Source organism: Mobula hypostoma, unplaced genomic scaffold (assembly GCF_963921235.1).
Source record: "Mobula hypostoma unplaced genomic scaffold, sMobHyp1.1 scaffold_143, whole genome shotgun sequence".
Lineage (NCBI taxonomy): Eukaryota > Metazoa > Chordata > Chondrichthyes > Myliobatiformes > Myliobatidae > Mobula > Mobula hypostoma.
In genome coordinates, this window is record NW_026948243.1 from 131,169 (window position 1) to 157,577 (window position 26,409).

The following is a 26,409-nucleotide window of genomic DNA, read 5'->3' on the forward strand; positions in this document are numbered from 1 at the left end:
CACTAATCCCACTGTCCCACTCTCTCCCCACAGTCCTGCGTCAGTCCCAAAACTAATCCCACTGTCCCACTCTCTGCCCACAGTCCTGTGTCAGTCCCTAAACTAATCCCACTGTCCCACTCTTTCCCCACAGTCCTGTAACAGACACTAAACTAATCCCACTGTCCCACTCTCTCCCCACAACCCTGTGTCAGTCCCCACACTAATCCCACTGTCCCACTCTCTCCCCACAGTCCTGTGTCAGTCCCCACACTAATCCCACTGTCCCACTCTCTCCCCACAGTCCTGTGTCAGTCACCACACTAATCCCTCTGTCCCACTCTCTCCCCACAGTCCTGTGTCAGTCCCCACACTAATCCCACTGTCCCACTCTCTCCTCACAGTCCTGTGTCAGTCCCCACACTAATCCCACTGTCCCACTCTCTCCCCACAGCCCTGTGTCAGTCCCCACACTAATCCCACTGTCCCACTCTCTCCCCACAGTCCTGTGTCAGTCCCCACACTAATCCCACTGTCCCACTCTCTCCCCACAGTCCTGTGTCAGTCCCAAAACTAATCCCACTGTCCCACCCTCTCCCCACAGTCCTGTAACAGACACTAAACTAATCCCACTGTCCCTCTCTCAACACAACCCTGTGTCAGTCCCCACACTAATCCCACTGTCCCACTGTCTCCCCACAGTCCTGTGTCAGTCCCCACACAAATCCCACTGTCTCACTCTCTCCCCACAGTCCTGTTTCAGTCCCCACACTAATCCCACTGTCCCACTCTCTCCCCACAGCCCTGTATCAGTCCCCACACTAATCCCACTGTCCCACTCTCTCCCCACAGTCCTGTGTCAGTCCCCACACTAATCCCACTGTCCCACTCTCTCCCCACAGTCCTGTGTCAGTCCCAAAACTAATCCCACTGTCCCACCCTCTCCCCACAGTCCTGTAACAGACACTAAACTAATCCCACTGTCCCACTCTCTCCCCACAGTCCTGTGTCAGTCCCCACACTAATCCCACTGTCCCACTCTCTCCCCAAAGTCCTGTGTCAGTCCCCACACTAATCCCACTGTCCCACTCTCTCCCCACAGTCCTGTAACCGTCCCCAAACTAATCCTACTGTCCCACTCTCTCCCCACAGTCCTGTGTCAGTCCCCACACTAATCCCACTGTCCCACTCTCTCCCCACAATCCTGCGTCAGTCCCAAAACTAATCCCACTGTCCCACTCTCTCCCCACAGCCCTGTGTCAGTCCCCACACTAATTCCACTGTCCCACTCTCTCCCCACAGTCCTGTGTCAGTCCCAAAACTAATCCCTCTGTCCCACTCTCTCCCCACAGTCCTGTGTCAGTCCCCACACTAATCCCACTGTCCCACTCTCTCCCCACAGTCCTGTGTCAGTCCCAAAACTAATCCCACTGTCCCACTCTCTCCCCACAGTCCTGTCAGTCCCAAAACTAATCCCACGGTCCCACTCTCTCCCCACAGTCCTGTGTCTGTCCCCACACAAATCCCACTGTCTCACTCTCTCCCCACAGTCCTGTTTCAGTCCCCACACTAATCCCACTGTCCCACTCTCTCCCCACAGCCCTGTATCAGTCCACACACTTATCCCACTGTCCCACTCTCTCCCCACAGTCCGGTGTCAGTCCCAAAACTAATCCCACTGTCCCACCCTCTCCCCACAGTCCTGTAACAGACACTAAACTAATCCCACTGTCCCACTCTCTCCCCACAGTCCTGTGTCAAGTCCCCACACTAATCCAACTGTCCCACTCTCTCCCCACAGTCCTGTAACCGTCCCCAAACTAATCCCACTGTCCCACTTCTCCCCACAGTCCTGTGTCAGTCCCCACACTAATCCTACTGTCCCACTCTCTCCCCACAGTCCTGTGTCAGTCCCCACACTAATCCCACTGTCCCACTCTCTCCCCACAGCCCTGTGTCAGTCCCCACACTAATCCTACTGTCCCACTCTCTCCCCACAGTCCTGTGTCAGTCCCCACACTAATTCCACTGTCCCACTATCTCCCCACAGTCCTGTGTCAGTCCCCACACTAATCCCACTGTCCCACTCTCTCCCCACAGTCCTGCGTCAGTCCCAAAACTAATCCCACTGTCCCACTATCTCCCCACAGCCCTGTGTCAGTCCCCACACTAATCCCACTGTCCCACTCTCTCCCCACAGTCCTGTCAGTCCCTAAACTAATCCCACTGTCCCACTCTCTCCCCAGTCCTGTGTCAGTCCCCACACTAATCCCACTGTCCCACTCTCTCCCCACAGTCCTGCGTCAGTCCCAAAACTAATCCCACTGTCCCACTCTCTCCCCAGAGCCCTGTGTCAGTCCCCACACTAATCCCACTGTCCCACTCTCTCCCCACAGTCCTGTGTCAGTCCCCACACTAATCCCACTGTCCCACTCTCTCCCCGCAGTCCTGTGTCAGTCCCCACACTAATCCCACTGTCCCACTCTCTCCCCATAGTCCTGTGTCAGTCCCCACACTAATCCCACTGTCCCACTCTCTCCCCACAGCCTGTGTCAGTCCCCACAGTAATCCCACTGTCCCACTCTCTCCCCACAGTCCTGTGTCAGTCCCCACACTAATCCCACTGTCCCACTCTCTCCCCACAGCCCTGTGTCAGTCTCCACACTAATCCCACTGTCTCACTCTCTCCCCACAGCCCCGTGTCAGCCCCACACTAATCCCACTGTCCCACTCTCTCCCCACAACCCTGTGTCAGTCCCCACACTAATCCCACTGTCCCACTCTCTCCCCACAGCCGTGTCAGCCCCCACACTAATCCCTCTGTCCCACTCTCTCCCCACAGCCGTGTCGGTCCCCACACTAATTCCACTGTCCCACCCTCTCCCCAGTCCTGTAACAGACACTAAACTAATCCCACTGACCCACTCTCTCCCCACAGTCCTGTGTCAGTCCCCACAGTAATCCCACTGTCCCACTCTCTCCCCACAGTCCTGTGTCAGTCCCCACACTAATCCCACTGTCCCACTCTCTCCCCACAGTCCTGTGTCAGTCCCAAAACTAATCCCACTGTCCCACTCTCTCCCCACAATCCTGTGTCAGTCCCCACACAAATCCCACTGTCCCACTGTCTCCCCACAGTCCTGTGTCAGTCCCCAGACTAATCCCACTGTCCCACTCTCTCCCCACAGCCCTGTCAGTCCCCACACTAATCCCACTGTCCCACTCTCTCCCCACAGTCCTGTGTCAGTCCCCACTCTAATCCCACTGTCCCACTCTCTCCCCACAGTCCTGTGTCAGTCCCCACACAAATCCCACTGTCTCACTCTCTCCCCACAGTCCTGTGTCAGTCCCCACTCTAATCCCTCTGTCCCACTCTCTCCCCACAGTCCTGTGTCAGTCCCCACACTAATCCCACTGTCCCACTCTCTCCCCACAGTCCTGTGTCAGTCCCCACACTAATCCCACTGTCCCACTCTCTCCCCACAGTCCTGTGTCAGTCCCCACACAAATCCCACTGTCTCACTCTCTCCCCACAGTCCTGTGTCAGTCCCCAGACTAATCCCACTGTCCCACTCTCTCCCCACAGTCCTGTGTCAGTCCCCACACTAATTCCACTGTCCCACTCTCTCCCCACAGTCCTGTGTCAGTCCCCACAGTAATCCCACTGTCCCACTCTCTCCCCACAGTCCTGTGTCAGTCCCCACACTAATCCCACTGTCCCACTCTCTCCCCACAGTCCTGTGTCAGTCCCAAAATAATCCCACTGTCCCACTCTCTCCCCACAGTCCTGTCAGTCCCAAAACTAATCCCACTGTCCCACTCTCTCCCCACAGTCCTGTGTCAGTCCCCACACAAATCCCACTGTCCCACTCTCTCCCCACAGTCCTGTGTCAGTCCCCACACTAATCCTACTGTCCCACTCTCTCCCCACAGCCGTGTCGGTCCCCCGCGGCCCGTCAGGGCATTTCCCGGCCCACTCACTTGAATTCCTTCTCGGTCTTGCCCCGCAGGTCACGGACCAGCCACTGGGAGGTGAAGGCATCCTGTGGGGGCATCCCGTACCGGAGGATGGCGTTCAGGAAGGCTTTCCGCTGGCGGGCGTTAAAGCCCAGGACCTGTGCAGGGCAGTCCAATCAGTGGGGAGGCTGCCGACAGCGACGGAGGGGGTGGGGGTGAGGGGATGAGTGGTGCAGGGATAGGGGACGGGGGGCCGGCAGAACGAGAGGGCTAAGGTGAAGGCGTTCGAGGGAGGGGGGAGAGTCGGGGTTGAGGGAGGGGGGAGAGGCCGGGTCGAGTGAGGGGGTGAGTCTCGAGGTCGAGGGAGGGAGAGAGTCGGGGTCGAGGGAGTGGGAGAGTCGGGGTCGAGGGAGGGGGGAGAGTCGGGGTCGAGGGAGGGGGGAGAGTCGGGGTCGAGGGAGGGGAGAGAGGCCGAGTTGAGTGAGGGGGTGAGTCTCGAGGTCGAGGGAGGGAGAGAGTTGGGGCCGAGGGAGGGAGAGAGTTGGGGCCGAGGGAGGGGGAGAGTCGGGTCCGAGGGAGGGGAGAGAGGTGGGGTCGAGGGAGGGGGTGAGAGGCGGGGTCGACGGAGGGGGAGAGTCGGGGTTGAGGGAGGGGGTGAGAGTTGGGGCCGAGGGAGGGGGAGAGTCGCAGTCGAGGGAGGGGGAGAGTCGGGGTCGAGGGAGGGGGAGAGAGGTGGGGTTGAGGGATGGGGTGAGAGGCGGAGTCGAGGAAGGGGGTAAGAGTCGGGGTCAAGGGAGGGGGTGAGGGGCGATCGAGGGGAGGGAGTCGGGGTCGACGGAGGGGTGAGAGGCGGGTTCGAGGGAGGGGGAGAGTCGGGGCCGAAGGAGGGGGAGTCAGGGTCGAGGGAGGGGCGAGAGGTGGGGGCGATTGAGGGGGGGAGGTGGGATTGAGGGAGTGGGAGAGTCGGAGTCGAGGGAGGGGGAGGGAGTCCGGATCGAGGGAGGGGGTGGGAGTCCGGATCGAGGGAGGGGGTGAGGGGCGATCGAGGGGGGGAGGCGGGATCGAGAGGGGAGGCGGGATCGGGGGGGAGGCGGGATTGAGGGAGTGGGTGAGGGGCGATCGAGGGGAGGAGGCGGGATTGAGGGAGGGGGAGAGAGGCCGGATCGAGGGAGGGGGTGAGGGGGCGATTGAGGGGGGGGGAGGCGGGATCGAGGGGGGGACGGAGGGGGGACGGAGGGAGAGAGAGGGGTAACAAGAGGCCAGGGGCCTCCGCTTACCTCGATGTTGCCCCCCACGCGGGCCAGGAGGGGCGGCAGGGGTTTGTCCTTGTCGTTACGCAGGGCTCTGCGATTCGGTCGCCGGCCGGCTGCGGGGAAAACGGGGGTCGCGGTTGAAGCCTGGTCTTGCCCCTGTCACGCTCCCCCCCTGCCCCCAAACCCTCTGCCCCCACCTCAGTCCCTCCCTCTGCTGTCCCCCCCAAGCCCCGCTGGGCACTAACCCACCCCGATGGTGGGCTGACGCTCGCCTCGGGCCTTCCTGATAAAGTTTTTAGGGAACTGGGGTCGGGGGGGGGGGTTGTCAGATTCCTGTGAATAATGGTTTAAGGTCGAGTCTGTGCATTCTGGTTCGAGAATGGCTGCCGTGTTCAAACAGCTGCTTCACGGTGCGAAGACAATAACCTATCCCTCAACGTCAGCAAGACGAAGGGATCGGTTGTTGACTTCAGAAGGAGTAGCGGACCGCACGACCCCATTTACGTCGGTGGAACAGGTCAAAAGCTTTAAGTTCCTCGGGGTCAATATCACAAATGACCTGACTTGGTCCAACCAAGCAGAGTCCACTGCCAAGAAGGCCCACCAGCACCTTTACTTCCTGAGAAAGCTAAAGAAATTCGGCCTGTCCCCTAAAACCATCACTAATTTTTATAGATGCACCATAGAAAGCATTCTTCTAGGGTGCATCACAACCTGGTACGGAAGTTGTCCTGTCCAAGACCGGAAGAAGCTGCAGAAGATCGTGACCACGGCCCAGCACATCACACAGACCAATCTTCCGTCCGTGGACTCACTTTACACCGCACGCTGTCGGAGCAGAGCTGCCAGGATAATCAAGGACACGACCCCCCCAGCCAACACACTTTCCGTCCCTCTTCCCTCCGGGAGAAGGCTCAGGAGCTTGAAGACTCGTACGGCCAGATTTGGGAACAGCTTCTGTCCAACTGTGATAAGACTGTTGAACGGATCCTGACCCGGATCTGGGCCAAATATCCGGACCTGCCTCTCGTTTTTTTCTTTTGCACTACCTTACTTCCCATTTTCTATTTTCTATTTATGACTTATAATTTAAATTTTTACTATTTACTATCGATTTGTACTCCAGGGAGCGGGAAGCGCAGAATCAAATATCGCTGTGATGACTGTACGCTCTGGTACCAATTGTCTGCCGACAATAAAGTATAAAGCATAAAGATAAGAATTAAAAACTCACAAAGGAACCCACAAGGGGATGTCTCCTGGCTCTCCACACCTTTTGGTTTCGACAAATGGGTGGAGAAAGGGCAGAGGACCTCCCTTACGTTCTTAATTTCGGTGGGGTCTCTTATCTAAATTATAAAGTTCTGCTCTATTTCAGTAGCCAGAATGCCTGCTGATCTGATTGTTCTTTTTGTTTGGAGATGTTAAGGGGTCAAATTTGTCCTGCTGACATGGAAACGCTGAGCATCCAGACAAGGACATGCAGGATGCGAGAATTAATTCCACTCTGTTCTGTTTACCTCTACCTCAGGTGATTAAGTGTTCTTTGTCAAGTACGTTTACCTCTGTTTTTGGTGACCAAGGCCATGTCCACACTACGCCGGATAATTCTGAAAACGAAGCTCCTCCCCTTCGCTTTGACCCTCCGTCCACATTGAAACGGGGGCTTTTTTTTGAAAAATTTGAAAATAAAGTATTTTTAAAAATCTTCTACGTTCCACAGTCTCCTCTCATCCTCCTCCTCTCCAAAGAGTAAAGCCCGAGCTCCCTTAATCTCTGATCATAATGCCTACTCTCTAAACCAGGCAGCATCCTGGTAAATCTCCTCTGTACCCTTTCCAATGCTTCCACATCCTTCCTATAGTGAGGCGACCAGAACTGGACACAATACTCCAAGTGTGGCCAAACCAGAGTTTTATAGAGCTGCACCATTGCATCGTGACTCTTAAACTCTATCCCTGCACCTGTGAAAGCTAACACCCCATAAGCTTTCTGAACTACCCTATCCACCTGTGAGGCAACTTCCAGGGATCTGTGGACATGTACCCCCAGATCCCTCTGCTCCTCCACACTACCAAGTATCCTGCCATTTACTTTGTACTCTGCCTTGGAGTTTGTCCTTCCAAAGTGTACCACCTCACACTTCTCCGAGTTGAACTCCATCTGCCACTTCTCAGCCCACTTCTGCGTCCTATCAATGTCTCTCTGCAATCTTTGACAATCCTCTACACTATCTACAACACCACCAACCTTTGTGTCGTCCGTAAACTTGCCAACCCACCCTTATACCCCCACATCCAGGTCGTTAATAAAAATCACGAAAAGGAGAGGTCCCAGAACCGATCCTGTCTTCTCCTATCATTTCACTCACCAACCACTCTCTGAGTAAAAAACCTTCCTCTAATATCCCCCTTGAACTTCCCACCCCTCACCTTAAAACCATGTCCTCTTGTATTGAGCAGTGGTGCCCTGGGGAAGAGGCGCTGGCTATCCACTCTATCTATTCCTCTTATTATCTAGTACACCTCTATCATGTCTCCTCTCATCCTCCTTCTCTCCAAAGAGTAAAGCCCCAGCTCTCTTAATCTCTGATCACAATGCATACTCTCTAAACCAGGCAGCATCCTGGTAAATCTCCTCTGTACCCTTTCCAATGCTTCCACATCCTTCCTATAGTGAGGTGACCAGAACTGGACACGGTACTCCAAGTGTGGCCTAACCAGAGTTTTATAGAGCTGCATCATTACATCGCGACTCTTAAACTCTATCCCTCGACTTATGAAAGCTGACACCCCATAAGCTTTCTTAACTGCCCTATCCACCTGTGAGGCAACTTTCAGGGATCTGTGGACACGTACCCCCAGATCCCTCTGCCCCTCCACACTACCACAACAACGTGCAGCCCCCGAAGACGGAGCTTCGCTAAAAACGCTCTCCAGAGCGTGTAAACTTGAAAACGATGGCTGCACGTTGTTGTGGTAGTCTGGAGGGGCAGAGGGATCTGGGGGTACGTGTCCACAGATCCCTGAAAGTTGCCTCACGGGTGGATAGGGTAGTTAAGAAAGCTTATGGGGTGTCAGCTTTCATAAGTCGAGGGATAGAGTTTAAGAGTCGCGATGTAATGATGCAGCTGTATAAAAGTCTGGTTAGGCCACACTTGGAGTACTGTGTCCAGTTCTGGTCGCCTCACTTTAGGAAGGATGTGGAAGCATTGGAAAGGGTACAGAGGAGATTTACCAGGATGCTGCCTGGTTTAGAGAGTATGCGTTATGATCAGAGATTAAGGGATCTGGGGCTTTACTCTTTGGAGAGGAGGAGGATGAGAGGAGACTGTGGAACGTAGAAGATTTTTTAAAATACTTTATTTTCAAATTTTTCAAAAAAACCCAGAATGAAATCAAGAAGAACATACCAGCTCAGACATGTATAAAAATGAAACAAGCAAAACAAAGAGAGCTGGGGCTTTACTCTTTGGAGAGAAGGAGGATGAGAGGAGACATGATAGAGGTGTACAAGATAATAAGAGGAATAGATAGAGTGGACAGCCAGCGCCTCTTCCCCAGGGCACTACTGCTCAATACAAGAGGACATGGCTTTAAGGTAAGCGGTGGGAAGTTCAAGGGGAAGGTTTTTTTTACTCAGAGTTGTTGGTGCGTGGAATGCACTGCCCGAGTCAGATACACTAGTGAAGTTTAAGAGACTACTGGACAGGTATATGGAGGAATTTAAGGTGGGGAGGTTATACGGGAGGCAGGGTCTGAGGGTCGGCACAACATTGTGGGCCGAAGGGCCTGTACAGTGCTGTACTGTTCTATGTCCTATGTTGTGTGGACGGGGTAAACGGAGAGATTTAAAAACGCTGTCACGTCAACAGCACAACAACAATGCTTTTTCCTGCTTCCGCTTTGGTACTGCGCCAGCTGTTACAACGCGCAGTCGGCGTGAACTGCGTGAGAGTTAAATTGTAAAGTGAGCCTTTTTTTTTGACTAGATCCCCTAAATTGACGTGATTCAGTCTGCCTTTAAAAATATTAACGTACATCTCTCCTCATCCTATCACTGCTATCTTTGGATTACCTAAAATTTCCAGTAATCTTTCTCCTTCAGCCCGTAGAATGATTGCATTTCTTACTTAAATGGCGAAAAGATGTATTTTACAACACTGGAAAGAGACTAATCCTCCAACTACGTTTTTCTGGTTTTCCCAGACGATATTATGTTTAACAACAGGAATTCTGCAGATGCTGGAAATTCAAGCAACACACATCAAAGTTGCTGGTGAACGCAGCAGGCCAGGCAGCATCTCTAGGAAGAGGCGCAGTCGACGTTTCAGGCCGAGACCCTTCGTCAGGTCCTGCCTGGCCTGCTGCGTTCACCAGCAACTTTGATGTGTGTTGATATTATGTTTAAATTTGGAGAAAATTAGAAGTAATCTTTATGATTCTTCAGTTGACTTCGATCAGACCTGGAGATCTTCTATTCAACATTTTCATTTAATGTAATTTTTATTCTCTCGGCCCATATTTATATTCCCTTCTTGTTTTTTTTTAAACTGTTTTTAATGGAGGTCGGGTTTGAGGACGTGATTTTTAAGTTCTTTAACTCTACTTGATTCCCAGTTAGCTCATTGCTTTGCTTTTTAGTTTAGTAGCACGGTGGGGTTTTTATTTGGGTTTTGTTTTATCTTTTTCTTTTGATATATATAAAAATTAGTATACTATTATATTACATTAAAGCAACATACATCAAAGTTGCTGGTGAACGCAGCAGGCCAAGCAGCATCTATAGGAAGAGGCGCAGTCGACGTTTCAGGCCGATATTACATTGTTATTTTATGTTTAAATTGCACTGTTTGTATTAATTTTTTTCTGTATTAATATTTCCTGTAATATATTATATTCTAACAGCGTATTAGTGCCTATATGGCTTACCTTCTGTGTACTTATTCAATAAAAAGATTTAAAAAGAAAAATATTAACGTCAGAAATACGGCAGCAGCAGATTCCACTCCCTTGTTGACCTTGGGTAGAGGGCGGCTTCATGCGTCTGTTGTTTACTTTACCATCTACCCTAATAGCTTGTTTGGAGTTAAACGTCTCCACGTTCTCCACTGCTCTGCTGACTTTGTCGCCGTCCGCAACTCGCAGGAAAACAGCTCGGCTTCATCGTCTGTCGAAAGGTAGAAGTCCGGCCTGCTCTCTGCAGCGGAGGGGTTATCTTTGAACTCCTCGAAGGCGTGGTTGAAAACTTCCTTTCCGCCGCTTAAGTTTTTGACCAACGGGAAAGCACAACGCTAAATATGATTCCGTCTCCACTTCGCTTGCTTTCTGCGGATGCGTCCTGCGCATTGCCCAGATTCCCCCAACTATCCTGACCCGGATCTGGGCCGTACCCTCCAACTATCCGGACCTATCTCTCGGTTTCTTTCTTTACTTCCCATTTTCCATTTAAGATTTATAATTTAAATGTTTAATATTTACTATCGATTTGTACTCCAGGGAGCGGGAAGCGCAGAATCAACTATCGCTGCGATGATTGTCCGTTCTAGTATCAATTGTTTGGCGACCATAAAGTATATCGGTTTTAACGTGGACAGAGATATTTTGAAAAACGCCTCGTGTGGAGGCCTGTTGTGTTTACTCGAAGCCGGCGTCTTCAAAATTATCCGGTCCAGTGTGGAAGTAGCCTAAGTCGCCTTTGTCTCGGACTATCGCTGTTGCCGAACTTTTGTGACAAAGATGGTATAAAAACTCTGCGTCCTCTGCGATTTGGGAGAGAGACTTCCCTGTGGGAGTACAGAAGGAAGGTTCTCTCCCGTAGCTGAAGGTGGGAAAGAATCAGTTGTGGTCCGTGTTTCATTACCATCGGGTTTGATCGCCGTTAGTTAACGTTCAAACCCCGCCCTCCCCGGCCCCGAGTCCTACCTTCGGTCCGCTCGTCGAAGTCTTCGTCCCCCTCCTCGGAGGCCACGGAGTAGTCCGACTGGTTGTCGGACTGGTCGTCCTGCCAGTCTGCTGAACATCGGGAGCGGGAGGGAGAGAGAGCCGTCAGTCGAGGGAGCCTCCCGTGCTGGTCCCCTCCGTCCATCACCACGACCACCACCCGCCCCCCCCCCACGCCCCCGCGAACCCCTCTCCGCCGGGATCCAGGGCCCAGGGCCCAATCCGTCCTCTGGAGCCCCTTCCCGGGGCCCGGTCCTGGCCTGGGGCCCAGTCTAGACCCGAGGGCCGGTCCAGGTCCAAGGCCTGTCCTGAGAGATGCCTCAGCCTCCTCCCTCCCTCGCGATTCACCGTCCCGACCCCGCCTCCCACGACACCACCCCACATCCCCCAGGGGCCGATACCTGCCCCGGGAACCACGGGAAGCGGCGTTTAAGCTGTCAGGCCCACCCGGCCGACCCAAGGCCCCGGACCGGGCCCAGTTTCGAGCCGGAGGCCAACCACCCCACCCCGCCGGCCGGAACCCGGGATCCCGCCGGGCCCCAGGCCTGAGCCAGTACCTCGGTCCTCCTGCGAGGCGTCGTTGTAGTTAACCTGCTTGCGGATACGCTTGCCCTTGCCCAGGTGCCGGGCCAGGTCCTCCTGCTGCTGCTCGTAATGGTGTCGCAGCAGCTTCTCCCAGTAATCCGGGTCCACGCTCTCCTCCTGCTTGATAATCTCCCGCTCCAGCGGCTGCTCCTCCTGGCGGGGCAGAGGGGAACGTCGTGAGGGGGCGACCGGAGGAGAGGAGCCGTCGTGAGGGGGCGACCGGGGGGAGAGAGAGGGGGGAGAGGGGAACGTTGTGAGTGGGCGACCGGGGGGAGAGGGGCAGAGAGGGGAACGTTGTGAGGGGGCGACCGGGGAGAGAGAGGGGAATGTTGTGAGGGGGCGACCAGGGAGAGAGGGGCAGAGAGGGGAACGTTGTGAGGGGGCGACCGGGGAGAGAGAGAGGGGGGAGAGGGGAACGTTGTGAGGGGGCGACCGGGGAGAGAGAGGGGAACGTCATGAGGGGGCGACCGGGGGGAGAGGGGCAGAGAGGGGAACGTTGTGAGGGGGCGACCGGGGAGAGAGAGGGGAATGTTGTGAGGGGGCGACCAGGGAGAGAGGGGCAGAGAGGGGAACGTTGTGAGGGGGCGACCGGGGAGAGAGAGAGGGGGGAGAGGGGAACGTTGTGAGGGGGCGACCAGGGGGAGAGGGGCACGTCGTGAGGGGGCGACCGGGGGGAGAGGGGCACGTCGTGAGGGGGCGACCGGGGGGAGAGGGGCAGAGAGGGGAATGTCGTGAGGGGGCGACCGGGGAGAGAGAGGGGAACGTCGTGAGGGGGCGACGGGGGGGAGAGGGGCAGAGAGGGGAATGTCGTGGGGGGGCGACCGGGGAGAGAGAGGGGAACGTCGTGAGGGGGCGACCGGGGGGAGAGGGGCAGAGAGGGGAATGTCGTGGGGGGGCGACCGGGGAGAGAGAGGGGAACGTCGTGAGGGGGCGACTGGGGAGAGAGAGGGGCCGTCGTGAGGGGGCGACCGGGGGGAGAGAGGGGCCGTCGTGAGGGGGCGACCGGGGGGAGAGGGGCAGAGAGGGGAACGTCGTGGGGGGGCGACCGGGGAGAGAGAGGGGAACGTCGTGAGGGGGCGACCGGGGGGAGAGGGGCAGAGAGGGGAATGTCGTGGGGGGGCGACCGGGGAGAGAGAGGGGAACGTCGTGAGGGGGCGACCGGGGAGAGAGAGGGGAACGTCGTGAGGGGGCGACCGGGGAGAGAGAGGGGAACGTCGTGAGGGGGCGACCGGGGAGAGGGGCACGTCGTGAGGGGGCGACCGGGGAGAGAGGGGCACGTCGTGAGGGGGCGACTGGGGAGAGAGAGGGGCCGTCGTGAGGGGGCGACCGGGGGGAGAGAGGGGCCGTCGTGAGGGGGCGACTGGGGAGAGAGGGGCCGTCGTGAGGGGGCGACCGGGGAGAGAGGGGCACGTCGTGAGGGGGCGACTGGGGAGAGAGAGGGGCCGTCGTGAGGGGGCGACCGGGGGGAGAGAGGGGCCGTCGTGAGGGGGCGACCGGGGGGAGAGGGGCAGAGAGGGGAACGTCGTGGGGGGGCGACCGGGGAGAGAGAGGGGAACGTCGTGAGGGGGCGACCGGGGGGAGAGGGGCAGAGAGGGGAATGTCGTGGGGGGGCGACCGGGGAGAGAGAGGGGAACGTCGTGAGGGGGCGACTGGGGAGAGAGAGGGGCCGTCGTGAGGGGGCGACCGGGGGGAGAGAGGGGCCGTCGTGAGGGGGCGACCGGGGGGAGAGGGGCAGAGAGGGGAACGTCGTGGGGGGGCGACCAGAGGAGAGGAGCCGTCGTGAGGGAGCGACCGGGGGGAGAGAGAGGGGGGAGATGGGAACGTTGTGAGGGGGCGACCGGGGAGAGGAGCCGTCGTGAGGGAGCGACCGGGGGGAGAGAGAGGGGGGAGATGGGAACGTTGTGAGGGGGCGACCGGGGAGAGAGAGGGGAACGTCGTGAGGGGGCGACCGGGGGGAGAGGGGCAGGTCGTGAGGGGGCGACCGGGGAGAGGGGCACGTCGTGAGGGGGCGACCGGGGAGAGAGGGGCACGTCGTGAGGGGGCGACCGGGGAGAGGGGCACGTCGTGAGGGGGCGACCGGGGAGAGAGGGGCACGTCGTGAGGGGGCGACCGGGGGGAGAGGGGCAGGTCGTGAGGGGGCGACCGGGGGGAGAGGGGCAGGTCGTGAGGGGGCGACCGGGGAGAGGGGCACGTCGTGAGGGGGCAACCGGGGGGAGAGGGGCACGTCGTGAGGGGGCGACCGGGGGGAGAGAGGGGCACGTCGTGAGGGGGCGACCGGGGGGAGAGGGGCACGTCGTGAGGGGGCGACCGGGGGGAGAGGGGCACGTCGTGAGGGGGCGACCGGGGGGAGAGAGGGGAACGTCGTGAGGGGGCGACCAGGGGGAGAGGGGCAGAGAGGGGAACGTTGTGAGGGGGCGACCGGGGAGAGAGAGGGGAACGTCGTGAGGGGGCGACCGGGGAGAGAGAGGGGAACGTCATGAGGGGGCGACCGGGGGGAGAGGGGCAGAGAGGGGAACGTTGTGAGGGGGCGACCGGGGAGAGAGAGGGGAACGTCGTGAGGGGGCGACCGGGGGGAGAGGGGCAGAGAGGGGAACGTTGTGAGGGGGCGACCGGGGAGAGAGAGGGGAACGTCGTGAGGGGGCGACTGGGGAGAGAGAGGGGCCGTCGTGAGGGGGCGACCGGGGAGACACAGGGGAACGTTGTGAGGGGGCGACCGGGGAGAGAGAGGGGAACGTCGTGAGGGGGCGACCGGGGAGAGAGAGGGGAACGTCGTGAGGGGGCGACCGGGGAGAGAGAGGGGCACGTCGTGAGGGGGCGACCGGGGAGAGAGAGGGGAACGTCGTGAGGGGGCGACCGGGGAGAGGGGCACGTCGTGAGGGGGCGACCGGGGGGAGAGGGGCAGGTCGTGAGGGGGCGACCGGGGAGAGGGGCACGTCGTGAGGGGGCGACCGGGGAGAGAGGGGCACGTCGTGAGGGGGCGACTGGGGAGAGAGAGGGGCCGTCGTGAGGGGGCGACCGGGGGGAGAGAGGGGCCGTCGTGAGGGGGCGACTGGGGAGAGAGGGGCCGTCGTGAGGGGGCGACCGGGGAGAGAGGGGCACGTCGTGAGGGGGCGACTGGGGAGAGAGAGGGGCCGTCGTGAGGGGGCGACCGGGGGGAGAGAGGGGCCGTCGTGAGGGGGCGACCGGGGGGAGAGGGGCAGAGAGGGGAACGTCGTGGGGGGGCGACCGGGGAGAGAGAGGGGAACGTCGTGAGAGGGCGACCGGGGGGAGAGGGGCAGAGAGGGGAATGTCGTGGGGGGGCGACCGGGGAGAGAGAGGGGAACGTCGTGAGGGGGCGACCGGGGGGAGAGAGGGGCCGTCGTGAGGGGGCGACCGGGGGGAGAGGGGCAGAGAGGGGAACGTCGTGGGGGGGCGACCAGAGGAGAGGAGCCGTCGTGAGGGAGCGACCGGGGGGAGAGAGAGGGGGGAGATGGGAACGTTGTGAGGGGGCGACCGGGGAGAGGAGCCGTCGTGAGGGAGCGACCGGGGGGAGAGAGAGGGGGGAGATGGGAACGTTGTGAGGGGGCGACCGGGGAGAGAGAGGGGAACGTCGTGAGGGGGCGACCGGGGGGAGAGGGGCAGAGAGGGGAACGTCGTGGGGGGGCGACCAGAGGAGAGGAGCCGTCGTGAGGGAGCGACCGGGGGGAGAGAGAGGGGGGAGATGGGAACGTTGTGAGGGGGCGACCGGGGAGAGGAGCCGTCGTGAGGGAGCGACCGGGGGGAGAGAGAGGGGGGAGATGGGAACGTTGTGAGGGGGCGACCGGGGAGAGAGAGGGGAACGTCGTGAGGGGGCGACCGGGGGGAGAGGGGCAGGTCGTGAGGGGGCGACCGGGGAGAGGGGCACGTCGTGAGGGGGCGACCGGGGAGAGAGGGGCACGTCGTGAGGGGGCGACCGGGGAGAGGGGCACGTCGTGAGGGGGCGACCGGGGAGAGAGGGGCACGTCGTGAGGGGGCGACCGGGGGGAGAGGGGCAGGTCGTGAGGGGGCGACCGGGGGGAGAGGGGCAGGTCGTGAGGGGGCGACCGGGGAGAGGGGCACGTCGTGAGGGGGCAACCGGGGGGAGAGGGGCACGTCGTGAGGGGGCGACCGGGGGGAGAGAGGGGCACGTCGTGAGGGGGCGACCGGGGGGAGAGGGGCACGTCGTGAGGGGGCGACCGGGGGGAGAGGGGCACGTCGTGAGGGGGCGACCGGGGGGAGAGAGGGGAACGTCGTGAGGGGGCGACCAGGGGGAGAGGGGCAGAGAGGGGAACGTTGTGAGGGGGCGACCGGGGAGAGAGAGGGGAACGTCGTGAGGGGGCGACCGGGGAGAGAGAGGGGAACGTCATGAGGGGGCGACCGGGGGGAGAGGGGCAGAGAGGGGAACGTTGTGAGGGGGCGACCGGGGAGAGAGAGGGGAACGTCGTGAGGGGGCGACCGGGGGGAGAGGGGCAGAGAGGGGAACGTTGTGAGGGGGCGACCGGGGAGAGAGAGGGGAACGTCGTGAGGGGGCGACTGGGGAGAGAGAGGGGCCGTCGTGAGGGGGCGACCGGGGAGACACAGGGGAACGTTGTGAGGGGGCGACCGGGGAGAGAGAGGGGAACGTCGTGAGGGGGCGACCGGGGAGAGAGAGGGGAACGTCGTGAGGGGGCGACCGGGGAGAGAGAGGGGCACGTCGTGAGGGGGCGACCGGGGAGAGAGAGGGGAACGTCGTGAGGGGGCGACTGGGGGGAGAGGGGCCGTCGTGAGAGGGCGACCGGGGGGAGAGAGGGGCACGTCGTGAGGGGGCGACCGGGGAGAGAGGGGCACGTCGTGAGGGGGCGACTGGGGGGAGAGGGGCACGTCGTGAGGGGGCGACCGGGGAGAGAGGGGCACGTCGTGAGGGGGCAACCAGGGGGGAGAGAGGGGAACGTCGTGAGGGGGCGACCGGGGGGAGAGAGGGGAACGTCGTGAGGGGGCGACCGGGGGGAGAGAGGGGCACGTCGTGAGGGGGCGACCGGGGAGAGAGAGGGGAACGTCGTGAGGGGGCGATCGGGGAGAGAGAGGGGAACGTCGTGAGGGGGCGACGGGGGGGGGAGAGAGGGGCATGTCGTGAGGGGGCGACCGGGGAGAGAGAGGGGCACGTTGTGAGAGGGCGACCGGGGGGAGAGGGGCAGGTCGTGAGGGGGCGACCGGGGAGAGGGGCACGTCGTGAGGGGGCGACCGGGGAGAGAGAGGGGCACGTTGTGAGAGGGCGACCGGGGGGAGAGGGGCAGGTCGTGAGGGGGCGACCGGGGAGAGGGGCACGTCGTGAGGGGGCGACCGGGGAGAGGGGCACGTCGTGAGGGGGCGACCAGGGAGAGAGAGGGGCACGTCGTTAGAGGGCGACCGGGGGGAGAGAGTGGCACGTCGTGAGGGGGCGACCGGGGGCAGAGGGGCCATCGTGAGGGGGCGACCGGGGGGAGTGAGGGGGGCACGTCGTGAGGGGGAGACGGGGGGAATGAGGGCACGTCGTGAGGGGGCGATGGGGGGGAGAGGGGAGAGGGGAGAGGGGAGAGGAGAAAGGGGGGAGGGGGGAGAAGAGGGGGAGGAGAGGGGAGGAGAGGGGGGAGGAGAGGGGGGAGAGGGGAGAGGGGAGAGGGGAGAGGGGAGAGGGGAGGGGGGAGGGGGAGGGGGAGGGGGGAGGAGAGGGGAGGGGAGGGGAGAGGGAGGGGAGAAGAGGGGGAGGGGGGGGGATGGGGGAGGGAGAGGGGAGAGGGGAGAGGGGAGAGGGGAGAGGGGAGAGGGGGAGAGGGGAGAGGGGAGAGGGGAGAGGGGAGAGGGGGAGAGGGGAGAGGGGAGAGGGGAGAGGGGAGAGGGGGAGAGGGGAGAGGGGAGAGGGGAGAGGGGAGAGGGGAGAGGGGAGAGGGGGAGAGGGGAGAGGGGGAGAGGGGAGAAGGGAGAGGGGGAGAGGGGGAGAGAGGGGAGAGGGGGAGAGAGGGGAGAGGGGGAGAGGGGAGAGGGGAGAGAGGGGAGAGGGGAGAGGGGGAGAGGGGAGAGGGGGAGAGGGGAGAAGGGAGAGGGGGAGAGAGGGGAGAGGGGAGAGGGGAGAGGGGAGAGGGGAGAAGGGAGAGGGGAGAAGGGAGAGGGGAGAAGGGAGAGAGGGGAGAGGGGAGAGGGGGAGAGGGGGAGAGGGGAGAGGGGGAGAGGGGAGAGGGGAGAGGGGAGAGGGGAGAGGGGAGAGGGGAGAGGGGGAGAGGGGAGAGGGGGAGAGGGGAGAAGGGAGAGGGGGAGAGGGGGAGAGAGGGGAGAGGGGGAGAGAGGGGAGAGGGGGAGAGGGGAGAGGGGAGAGAGGGGAGAGGGGAGAGGGGGAGAGGGGAGAGGGGGAGAGGGGAGAAGGGAGAGGGGGAGAGAGGGGAGAGGGGAGAGGGGAGAGGGGAGAGGGAGAGGGGGAGAGGGGAGAGGGGAGAGGGGGAGAGGGGAGAGGGGAGAGGGAGAGGAAGAGGGGAGAGGGAGAGGGAGAGGGGGAGAGAGGGAGAGGGAGAGGGAGAGGGGAGAGGGGAGAGGGGGAGAGGGGAGAGGGAGAGGGGGAGAGGGGAGAGGGGAGAGGGGGAGAGGGGGAGAGGGGGAGAGGGGGAGAGGGGGAGAGGGGAGAGGGGAGAGGGGAGAGGGGAGAGTGGGAGAGGGAGAGGGAGAGGGGAGAGGGGAGAGGGGAGAGGGGAGAGGGGAGAGGGGAGAGGGGAGAGGGGAGAGGGGAGAGGGGAGAGGGGAGAGGGGAGAGGGGAGAGGGGAGAGGGGAGAGGGGAGAGGGGAGAGGGGAGAGGGGAGAGGGGAGAGGGGAGAGGGGAGAGGGGAGAGGAAGAGGGGAGAGGGGAGGAGTTGTGGTGCCGGCCGGGCCAGGAATGGAGCGAGGGGGCGATGGACGGAGCTGGGGACAAGGGACCGAAGGGAGAGAGAAAGACAACGAGGAGATGGTTGGGGGGGTGGTGGAGGGGGCGGCCGCGGGGAGCGTCGGGAGCACGGGGGGGGCGTGGGTGTGGGCGTGGGGAACGGGGAGGAGGAGGAGAGACAGAGACGGACTTGACCCACCTCCTCGGCCTCCTCCCGCACCATGTACTGCGCCACCTTGAAGGAGCTGAGGTACTCGTTCATGTTCTGCAGGTCGGTGTCCTCCGTGTCGTCCTGGTTGCGGTCCAGCAGACGCTCGATGGCCTCGTCGTCGTAGTGGATAACGTTCAGGTCCTCCCCTTCTTTGCTCTCGCCTAGCGGCCGGGGTGGGGGTGGGGGGGGAAAGGTCCGTCAAGCCAACCGCATCGCCCCAGCGCCGAGAAAAACTCCCACATCCCCAATCTAATGGAGTTTTTCGAGGAGGTTACCAGGAAAGTGGATGAAGGGAAGGCAGTGGATATTGTCTACATGGACTTCAGTAAGGCCTTTGACAAGGTCCCGCATGGGAGGTTAGTTAGGAAAATTCAGTCGCTAGGTATACATGGAGAGGTGGTAAATTGGATTAGACATTGGCTCGATGGGAGAAGCCAGAGAGTGGTGGTAGAGAATTGCTTCTCTGAGTGGAGGCCTGTGACTAGTGGTGTGCCACAGGGATCAGTGCTGGGTCCATTGTTATTTGTCATCTATATCAATGATCTGGATGATAATGTGGTAAATTGGATCAGCAAGTTTGCTGATGATACAAAGATTGGAGGTGTAGTAGACAGTGAGGAAGGTTTTCAGAGCCTGCAGAGGGACTTGGACCAGCTGGAAAAATGGGCTGGAAAATGGCAGATGGAGTTTAATACTGACAAGTGTGAGGTATTGCACGTTGGAAGGACAAACCAACGTAGAACATACAGGGTTAATGGTAAGGCACTGAGGAGTGCAGTGGAACAGAGGGATCTGGGAATACAGATACAAAATTCCCTAAAAGTGGCGTCACAGGTAGATAGGGTCGTAAAGAGAGCTTTTGGTACATTGGCCTTTATTAATCAAAGTATTGAATACAAGAGCTGGAATGTTATGATGAGGTTGTATAAGGCATTGGTGAGGCCGAATCTGGAGTATTGTGTTCAGTTTTGGTCACCAAATTACAGGAAGGATATAAATAAGGTTGAAAGAGTGCAGAGAAGGTTTACAAGGATGTTGCCGGGACTTGAGAAACTCAGTTACAGGGAAAGGTTGAATAGGTTAGGACTTTATTCCCTGGAGCGTAGAAGAATGAGGGGAGATTTGATAGTGGTATATAAAATTATGACGGGTATAGATAGAGTGAATGCAAGCAGGCTTTTTCCACTCAGGCAAGGGGAGAAAAAAACCAGGGGACATGGGTTAAGGGTGAGGGGGGAAAAGTTTAAAGGGAACATTAGCGGGGGGGCTTCTTCACACAGAGAGTGGTGGGAGTATGGAATGAGCTGCCAGACGAGGTGGTAAATGCGGGTTCTTTTTTAACATTTAAGAATGAATTGGACAGATACATGGATGGGAGGTGTATGGAGGGATATGGTCCGCGTGCAGGTCAGTGGGACTAGGCAGAAAATGGTTCGGCACAGCCAAGAAGGGCCAAAAGGCCTGTTTCTGTGCTGTAGTTTCTATGGTTTTTCTGTGGAGTCAAGTTAGGAAAAAGGGAAGTACAACGAGATCTAGGTGTTCTTGTACAATGGTATAAATCTTTTCCTATCTGTGTCCCTGTCCGAGTGTCGTTAATGTACCCGCCTCGCCCACTTCCCCCGGCAGCTCCTTCCACAGGCGGACCACCCTCTGGGTGAAAAAGTTGCCCCTCCGGTCCCTATTAAATCTCTCTCCCCCTCTCACCTTAAACCTGTGCCCTCTGGTTCTCGATTCCCCGACCCTGGGGGGAAAAGTCTGTGCACGTTCACCCTATCTGTGCCCCTCGTGGTTTTGCATGCCTCTGTAAGGTCACCCCCACGCTCCAAGGAATAAAGTCCCGACCTCTCTCCGTAACTCAGTCCCTCGAGTCCCAGTAACGTCCTCGTAAAATTCCCTCCGCACTCCCTGCAGCTCAGCGGCATCTTTCCTACAGCGGGGGCGACCGAAACCGAACACCGTACTCCCAGCGCGGCCGTAACATTTGACGCCCTCGCTAATCGGTGACAAGGGTGGGCCTTGGTCTGGGGAATTTATCGAATAACAGATCCCCAGGAGTGGGTTACAGGCTGGGATCTAATCCAGGGGTTCAGGAAGTTTATATATAGAATAACAGATCCCCAGGAGTGGGTTACAGACTGGGATCTAATCCAGGGGTTTGGGGGGGGGGTTATTTATAGAATAACAGATCCCCGGGAGTGGGTTACTGGCTGGGATCTAACCCGGGGGTTCAGGGGTTCGGGGGGGCATTATATACAGAATAACAGATCCCCAGGAGTGGGTTACAGACTGGGATCTAACCCAGGGGTTCAGGGGTTTGGGGGGTTTATATATAGAATAACAGATCCCCGGGTGTGGGTTCCAGGCTGGGATCTAATCCAGGGGTTCGGGGGGTTCATATATAGAATAACAGATCCCCAGGAGTGGGTTCCAGGCTGGGATCTAATCCAGGGGTTCGGGGGGTTTATATATAGAATAACAGATCCCCAGGAGTGGGTTACAGGCTGGGATCTAATCCAGGGGTTCGGGGGGTTTATATATAGAATAACAGATCCCCGGGAGTGGGTTACAGGCTGGGATCTAATCCAGGGGTTCGGGGGGTTTATATACAGAATAACAGATCCCCAGGAGTGGGTTACAGGCTGGGATCTAATCCAGGGGTCGGGGGGTTTATATACAGAATAACAGATCCCCGGGAGTGGGTCACAGGCTGGGATCTAATCCAGGGGTTGGGGGGTGTATATATAGAATAACAGATCCCCAGGAGTGGGTTACAGACTGGGATCTAATCCAGGGGTTCAGGGGGTTTATATATAGAATAACAGATCCCCGGGAGTGGGTTACAGGCTGGGATCTAATCCAGGGGTTCAGGAGGGGGGTTTATATATAGAATAACAGATCCCCGGGAGTGGGTTACAGGCTGGGATCTAATCCAGGGGTTCAGGAGGGGGGTTTATATATAGAATAACAGATCCCCGGAGTTGGTTACAGGCTGGGATCCAATCCAGGGGTTCGGGGGGGATTATATATAGAATAACAGATCCCCGGGAGTGGGTTACAGGCTGGGATCCAATCCAGGGGTTTGGGGGGGATTATATATAGAATAACAGATCCCCGGGAGTGGGTTACAGGCTGGGATCTAATCCAGGGGTTCAGGAGGGGGGTATATATATATATATATAGAATAACAGATCCCCGGGAGTGGGTTACTGGCTGGGATCTAACCCGGGGGTTTGGTGGGTTATATATAGAATAACAGATCCCCGGGAGTGGGTTACAGGCTGGGATCTAATCCAGGGATTCAGGAGGGGGGTATATATATATATATATAGAATAACAGATCCCCGGGAGTGGGTTACAGGCTGGGATCTAATCCAGGGGTTCGGGGGGGATTATATATAGAATAACAGATCCCCGGGAGTGGGTTACAGGCTGAGATCCAATCCAGGGGTTTGGGGGGTTATATATAGAATAACAGATCCCCGGGAGTGGGTTACAGGCTGGGATCTAATCCAAGGGTTCAGGAGGGGGGTATATATATATATATATATATATAGAGAGAGAGAGAATAACAGATCCCCGGGAGTGGGTTACAGGCTGGGATCTAATCCAGGGGTTCGGGGGGGATTATATATAGAATAACAGATCCCCGGGAGTGGGTTACAGGCTGGGATCTAATCCAGGGGTTTGGTGGGTTATATATAGAATAACAGATCCCCGGGAGTGGGTTACAGGCTGGGATCTAATCCAGGGGTTCAGGAGGGGGGTTTATATATAGAATAACAGATCCCTGGGAATGGGTTACAGGCTGGGATCTAATCCAGGGGTTCAGGAGGGGGGTATATATATAGAATAACAGATCCCCGGGAGTGGGTTACAGGCTGGGATCTAATCCAGGGGTTTGGGGGGGGGGGTTTATATATAGAATAACAGATCCCTGGGAATGGGTTACAGGCTGGGATCTAATCCAGGGGTTCAGGAGGGGGGTTTATATATAGAATAACAGATCCCCGGGAGTGGGTTACAGGCTGGGATCTAATCCAGGGGTTCAGGAGGGGGGTTTATATATAGAATAACAGATCCCCGGAGTTGGTTACAGGCTGGGATCCAATCCAGGGGTTCGGGGGGGATTATATATAGAATAACAGATCCCCGGGAGTGGGTTACAGGCTGGGATCTAATCCAGGGGTTCAGGAGGGGGGTATATATATATATATATAGAATAACAGATCCCCGGGAGTGGGTTACAGGCTGGGATCTAATCCAGGGGTTCGGGGGGGATTATATATAGAATAACAGATCCCCGGGAGTGGGTTACAGGCTGGGATCCAATCCAGGGGTTTGGGGGGTTATATATAGAATAACAGATCCCCGGGAGTGGGTTACAGGCTGGGATCTAATCCAGGGGTTCAGGAGGGGGGTATATATATATATATATATATAGAGAGAGAGAGAGAATAACAGATCCCCGGGAGTGGGTTACAGGCTGGGATCTAATCCAGGGGTTCGGGGGGGATTATATATAGAATAACAGATCCCCGGGAGTGGGTTACAGGCTGGGATCTAATCCAGGGGTTCAGGAGGGGGGTATATATATATATATATATATAGAATAACAGATCCCCGGGAGTGGGTTACAGGCTGGGATCTAATCCAGGGGGTCGGGGGTTTATATACAGAATAACAGATCCCCGGGAGTGGGTTACTGGCTGGGATCCAATCCAGGGGTTCGGGGGGGATTATATATAGAATAACAGATCCCCGGGAGTGGGTTACTGGCTGGGATCTAACCCGGGGGTTTAGGGGTTCGGGGGGGGTTAGAATAACAGGCCCACGGCATTCCCCCTCACCTTTGACGGGCACCCCCACGGCCACGCTCTTGACGTTCTCCATCTCGTCCTTGAAGAGCTCCTCGGTGCCGAACTTGAGGATGTCGTCGAGCTCCTGCTTGGACATGGAGCCGGACTTGGAGCCCAGGCCGGGCCGCACCACCAGGTGCGTCAGCATCATCTTCTTCTTGGCCACCTGGGTGATGCGCTCCTCCACCGAGGCCCGCGTCACGAACCGGTAGATCATCACCTTGCGGTTCTGGCCGATGCGGTGGGCACGGCTGAAGGCCTGCGGCAAATGGGAGGGTGCGGGGTGGTCAGCGGCGGCCTGCTCGGCCCGGGAGTCCGCGCGCAGCCTGGGGCCTAACTTTCACCGTGGACAGGGGCCTGCTTGGCTACGGGCCGACCTGAAGCCCGGTGCTTCGCAATCAGGCCCGAGGATCAGCCTGGCCGCAATCGGGCCTACCTGGCTACAGGCCCAGTGGGAGCCCGGGGTCTCCTCCTGGACCGAGGCACTGCACCAAGATCAGGCCTGCGCAGTTATGGGCCCACCTGCTGCCTGGTGGCTCGCAACCCGGGCCGCTCGGGCGAGGGGCAGGCACGAAGCCTGCTCTACCTGGCCACAGGCCCAGCAGGAGCCTGCGGCCTTTCCTTCATCGAGGCGAGATCGGGCCTACTGTGGTTATTGGGCCCAAATGGGGTGCCTGACGACAACACGCCTGCTCGCTCAGCCGGAGTTCTTGTCATCAGGCCCCTACTGGGCCCCGAGGCCTCGCAATTGGGCCTACCTGGTTCCCCGGTCCCGACTTGAGCCCGGGCTCTTTCGGACATTAACACGGCCGCGACGAGACCGGGCCGACTCGGACACGGGCCCGAGGGCTCGACTTTGGGCCTACCCAGCCGCAGGCCCGACTGGGGCCTGGGGCAAGGCCTCCTCCCCCCTCCCCGGTCCCGCGGCTACAGCCCGGCCCCTCCTCACCTGGATATCGTTGTGGGGGTTCCAGTCGGAGTCGTAGATGATGACGGTGTCGGCCGTGGCCAGGTTAATGCCCAGGCCGCCCGCCCGCGTGGAGAGGAGGAAACAGAACTGCTGGGCCCCGGGGGCTGAGGAAGGAGCGAGGGAGGGTGAACGTCAAGAGGGGCAAAAAAAAGAGAGAAAAAGAAGAAAAAAAATCAGGCAGGGCCACCTTAGGCCTTCGCCCTCCCTCGCCCCGACACGACCTGCCCTTCACCCTCTCCCGAGAAGCTCCCTCCCCTCCCTCCTCCTTGTGGGGGGAGACTCCCCTTTCCCCCACCACACCTGGGGTGCTCCCTCCCGTAGGCAGGACATCTCCCTCCCTCCTGTAACCGAGGAAGCTCCCTCCTGTACCAGGGGAACTTGGCGCTGCTCTGTTCCCCTCCTCCGAGAGGCTCCCTCCGTCGTGTAGCGTCCCCCCCCCCCCGGCTCCCTCTCTCTCCCTTCCCCTTGTAGTTGCCTCTCTTTCCCATGCCTGGGGAGCTCCCTCAGTCCTCTCTCTCTACCCTCCCTCCATCCCCGCCCCCGCCGCATCGAGAGTCTCCCTCCCTCCCTCCCTCCGTCTCCGCCCGTGGCCGCCCCGCCCCGCCGCGCCCTCTCACCGTTGAAGCGGTCGATGGCTTCCTGTCGGAGGTTCCCTGTGATGCCCCCGTCTATCCGCTCGTACTTGTAGCCCTCGTGCTCGAGGAAATCCTCCAGCAGGTCCAACATCTTGGTCATCTGCAGGGGCAAGGTGGGGGGGGGAAGGGGGAGGGAGAGTGGGGGAGAGTGGGAGTGTGGGAAGGAGGGAGTGTGAGAGAGAGCGAGAGAGAGAGAGAGACAGACAGAGAGAGAGAGAGAGAAAGCGAGAGAGAGCGAAAGAGAGAGAGAGAGCGAGAGAGAGAGGGAGAGAGAGAGAGAGAGGGAGAGAGAGAGAGAGAGGGAGAGAGCGAGGGAGAGAGCGAGAGAGAGAGAGAGGGATAGATAGCACGAGAGAGAGAGCAAGAGAGAGAGAGAGGGATAGATAGAGAGATTGAGAGAGAACGCGAGAGAGCGCGAGACAGACAGACAGAGAGAGAGTGAGATACAGAGAGAGAGAGAGAGAGCGAGAGAGAGAGGGATAGAGAGATAGAGAGATTGAGAGAGAACGCGAGAGAGCGCGAGACAGAGCGAGAGAGAGAGCAAGATACAGAGAGAGAGAGAGAGCGAGAGAGAGAATGTGAGAGAGAGAGAGAGAGGGATAGAGAGATAGAGAGATCGAGAGAGATCGAGAGAGAGCGCGAGACAGAGCGAGAGAGAGAGCGAGATACAGAGAGAGAGAGTCAGAGAGAGACAGAGAGGGGGGGGAGTGGGGACAGGGACAGGAAGGGGGAGGGGGGACAAGAGGGGGAGAGGGGGGGACAGGAAGGGGGAGGGGGACGACAGGAAGGCAGATGGGGGGACCGGAAGGGGGAGGGGGAGGGGGGACCGGAAGGGGGAGGGGCCGGAAGGGGGAGGGGGCCGGAAGGGGGAGAGGGGGACCGGAAGGGGGAGAGGGGGACCAGAAGGGGGAGGGAGAGGGAGGAGAGGAAGCAGAGACAGTGTGAGTGGGGCCCAGCAGAGGGCCTGAGAGAGAGATAAGGTGGGGGGTGGGTGGGGGAATGAGGTCCACTCTGGAGGGCAGAGCGAAGTCAAGATGGCGCTAGACGGCGACTGCTTTGCTCGCCTCTTCGGAAACAGCCCTGCGCCCATCTCCCACACTCCTACCTTCCCCTGTCAGGGCTCTCCCGAAGGCCCCCGCCTGGAGTTACGCGCCCGGC

At 59.2% G+C, this 26,409-nt stretch overlaps 1 protein-coding gene across 2 annotated transcripts in view; it reads right to left on the reverse strand.

The window, feature by feature from the left end:
* LOC134342154 (chromodomain-helicase-DNA-binding protein 4-like) overlaps positions 1–26,409 on the reverse strand; it is a 153,065-nt gene that overhangs the window by 39,167 nt on the left and 87,489 nt on the right. Inside the window, exons 20-27 of one of the 2 annotated variants that reach the window (XM_063040129.1) lie at positions 25,234–25,351; positions 24,596–24,720; positions 23,638–23,905; positions 18,779–18,951; positions 11,689–11,869; positions 11,114–11,200; positions 5,214–5,302; positions 3,961–4,094 (exon numbers count right to left, since the gene is read on the reverse strand). In XM_063040129.1, the coding sequence (XP_062896199.1) occupies positions 3,961–4,094; positions 5,214–5,302; positions 11,114–11,200; positions 11,689–11,869; positions 18,779–18,951; positions 23,638–23,905; positions 24,596–24,720; positions 25,234–25,351 (1,175 nt within the window). Of the gene's footprint in view, positions 1–3,960; positions 4,095–5,213; positions 5,303–11,113; positions 11,204–11,688; positions 11,870–18,778; positions 18,952–23,637; positions 23,906–24,595; positions 24,721–25,233; positions 25,352–26,409 lie in introns of both variants that reach the window. The other variant, XM_063040128.1, reaches the window with a different exon arrangement.